General features: G+C 38.4%; 1 protein-coding gene across 1 annotated transcript; it reads right to left on the reverse strand.

The window, feature by feature from the left end:
* Nucleotides 1-336: 336 nt before the first annotated feature.
* Nucleotides 337-2,654, reverse strand: LOC122333437 (sphingomyelin synthase-related protein 1). Its single transcript, XM_043231034.1, has 2 exons — nucleotides 2,478-2,654; nucleotides 337-1,766 (listed from the first exon to the last, which is right to left on the reverse strand). The coding sequence occupies exons 1-2, from the start codon at nucleotides 2,614-2,616 to the stop codon at nucleotides 1,462-1,464; spliced, it is 444 nt and encodes a 147-aa protein (XP_043086969.1). The 5' UTR covers nucleotides 2,617-2,654; the 3' UTR covers nucleotides 337-1,461.
* Nucleotides 2,655-2,660: the final 6 nt, after the last annotated feature.

Raw genomic sequence — 2,660 nt, forward strand, 5'->3', positions numbered from 1 at the left:
ACTGTATATATATGTATATGCATACATATCTGTGCAATGGCATTTTGTGAGATTCACTAAAATACAAGAAACATTTTTAGCTCTTAAACATAGTATTTTCATTTTGTTATCCCATATAGACACTAATACTGCCAAAATAAAGTCTGCACTATGAAAATAGCAACAATAATGGCAATAAGACCAAAATGCAACGATCATAATTCAAATAAACCGTACGGTTTCACACGAAGCCTTTTAAAAGAACAGTAAGAGGTTTCATATTGCTTTGAAGGTTGATCATGTCGATATCTTTACAGCTAAAGATCGGTCTTTGGGAGAAATGAGGAGGTTACAACGTCAAGTATCTACAGGATTTTTATGAAACTAGATGAAACGAATACTGACTGTCATGCAAACCATTTAAGAGGTTTCCCAGTCAACGGGAAGAGCAAGACTTTCATAGCTCCAGTTTAGTAGTTTTAGTTTCCGACGTGAAATACAAATAAGCCAGACACACACAGAAATCCCTTTAAAGACAACAGCTACCGGAGGAAACCTGTGTGTGTGTGTGTGTGTGTGTGTGTGTGTGTGTGTGTGCGCGTGTGTGTGTGCGTGTTCATCGAGAGCAGAGGCGGACAGCACTGAAGTATTTTAACTTTACTCCGGTAAATGTAAAAGTATCTGTACTTTATCAGTGTTTTTCTTTGGAAAAATGTTACTTTACTACATGCCAAAACATAACATATTTCTACTGCATTATATTTCACAAATAAAACTATTTTTTACCTCAAACGCTTAAGAACATTAAAAATGCAGTACTAAATGTTTGAATCACTTTTACTAATTTAAAGCATTTGAGATGAGACGTAGTGCACTAAAAAGTGAGTTTATTTGCAAAAACCGATAACTCAATTTTTATTTTATTATTATTTTATATTATCACATTTTATTGCACATTCCGAGTAATATCAATCAAACTGCATTTGGGTTGTTTAGATTTAGTAATAATAACTAAATTCAATACATAAATAAAGGTTAAAGCTCACTATTTTTTTTTTCATATTTAAAGTTAGTTTTATAGCAAAATAGCAAAAGCAGATAACTGGTTTAATCTTTGTAATCTCCTCATATACGACATAGACGCCTGACAAAGATCGTTGTTGTTGTGATCATAAATCGTATGGACGTGACACACAATAAACAGATCTTTTCCCTCATTTTTAAGCAAATTTATCGGGGGGTTTTTTTTGCAAATTTATCGGTTTTTGCAAATTTATCGGTTTTTGCAAATTTATCGGTTTTTGCAAATTGCTTTTTCTTATATGTTAAATGTTTTAAATGTTGTGAAGTAAAGAAACACCGATAAAAGTACAGACACTTTTAAAAAGCGGAGTAAAAACACTTGGCGGTCCGCCTCCGCTCGAGAGCTTTTGGCCTCCTCTACATCATGGCATCGGCGGGATCAGCCGCGTTCGTCGGGGGTCAGCCGATGAGGCGCCTGAGGATGGCGGGCCGAGCGAACGGCCAGCAGTACTCGTTCGGAACGGGTCCGTTGACGTTGCACTCGAAGAAGGAGAACATGGGGAACCAGATGCGAGCGCGCCGGCTCTGCTGATAGGCTCGAGTGTTGGCCAGCGTGTGGTAGTACAGGAAGAGTCTGGTGGTGATGTAGAAGGCGATGAAGACGTCGATGGAGTAGTGCTCGTGCGCCGCCAGGATGAAGAAGATACCGAACAGGTTGAGCACCCAGGAGAGCGTGTGGATGAAGTTCCAGCTGCGCGGCGTGTCTGCGGACGGAGACGAAGATCTCAAGCACAGAAATGCAGAAAACAGTGGGGATGCGCAATATTATCGGAACCGATATCGGCCGATAATGGCTTTAAGTGCTGCCTTTCATGCAGGCCAAAACCAAAATATGCACCTTTCAGAAATCACTTTAAATGAAAATATTGGCATCGGGCCGATAAAATTTGACGATGTGTCTTGAAAAGAGGATTCACGTGAAGTAGCAATGACATAAAATGAGTGTGTTTTGATTTAAAGTTCATCTTCACAGTACACATGAATTAAAAAAAAAACATGACTGCTGTAAATTAAGTCATTTTATATATGCATATTTATTCATTAATCTGTTATACGTTTGTTTTGGAAATATTTTAAGAACTCTTTTGCCTTCGACGTCTGCAAATCTTAAAATAATATTTAAACTTTTTAACGCTGCATCTTATCGGAAAAAAAAAAAAAATACAGTTTAAGAATGCGGTTGATTTTAAAGCTCTTGATGTATAAATAAGAAATCAGTTTATTGAGTCTTGGTGTTGTTTCCAAACAAAAAGGAAATAAATCCGTATCGGTTTTCGGGCAAAATCAATGGAAAAATACTGGATATCAGCTAAAATCTAATATCTTCATAAATTAATCTGTTGTCTTTAACTCTCTGGGTGGAAACGGTGCTTTATTGGTAAAGGTTTTATTGGAAAACATGCGTGTGAACGTACACTCCGTGACGAAGAAGTTGAGCATGGTGAGGACCACGGTGTGTCCACTGAACATGTAATCTCCACACGTCTGCACTCCGGTCAGCGTCATGCCGAAACCACTCCATATGGCCACGGCGCGCTGCAGCTTCGCCCACATGTCACCGTATATCTGACACACACACACACACACACACACACACA

The sequence above is a fragment of the Puntigrus tetrazona genome, unplaced genomic scaffold (genome assembly GCF_018831695.1).
Source record: "Puntigrus tetrazona isolate hp1 unplaced genomic scaffold, ASM1883169v1 S000000277, whole genome shotgun sequence".
Classification (NCBI taxonomy): Eukaryota; Metazoa; Chordata; class Actinopteri; order Cypriniformes; family Cyprinidae; genus Puntigrus; species Puntigrus tetrazona.

Excerpts from the sequence above, each read along its gene's own strand:
- LOC122333437 (XM_043231034.1), bottom strand. The coding sequence starts at position 2,616 with ATGTGGGCGAAGCTGCAGCGCGCCGTGGCCATATGGAGTGGTTTCGGC. Across the intron at positions 1,767-2,477 it reads CAACTTCTTCGTCACGGAGT|ACACGCCGCGCAGCTGGAAC; the intron begins GTACGTTCACAC and ends CTCCGTCCGCAG.